This window comes from Alligator sinensis, unplaced genomic scaffold, assembly GCF_000455745.1.
Source record: "Alligator sinensis unplaced genomic scaffold, ASM45574v1 scaffold983_1, whole genome shotgun sequence".
Taxonomy (NCBI): domain Eukaryota; kingdom Metazoa; phylum Chordata; order Crocodylia; family Alligatoridae; genus Alligator; species Alligator sinensis.
The window spans coordinates 1482685-1483000 of NW_005842015.1; the positions used below are offsets into that span (position 1 = coordinate 1482685).

The window sequence follows — 316 nt, forward strand, 5'->3', positions numbered from 1 at the left end:
GCGGTTGTGGAATATTGGGATGAGTGCATACATTTAAAGTCTATCTCCTGAAAAACGCATGCTTGCTCTTTTGTCTTGATGTTATTATATAGGATAGAGGCTTAGGAGGTTACACTGTTGCAAAGAGAGGGTGCAATGAGTAACCTCACATAAATTGACCATAAAAAAAAATATTTTATTGGTCTAATTATATGAAAGAGGAGTAATTTTTTGCCTGCATTTAAATAACTGTTGAAGAGAAGTACATTTTCTTTTGAAATATGCATCAACAATTTAGTTTTCTTTGTATGGTAGTTGCTGGAGTCCTGCAGTTGAG

At 34.2% G+C, this 316-nt stretch overlaps 1 protein-coding gene across 2 annotated transcripts in view; it reads left to right on the forward strand.

Annotated features, from left to right (window-relative positions):
* Positions 1-316, forward strand: part of CARS (cysteinyl-tRNA synthetase) — a 66010-nt gene that overhangs the window by 58737 nt on the left and 6957 nt on the right. For both annotated transcript variants that reach the window (XM_006022027.3, XM_006022028.3), the window contains one exon: positions 295-316. This exon is cut by the window's right edge and continues 65 nt beyond it. In XM_006022027.3, coding sequence (XP_006022089.1) covers positions 295-316 — 22 coding nt within the window. The remainder of the gene's footprint in view (positions 1-294) is intronic.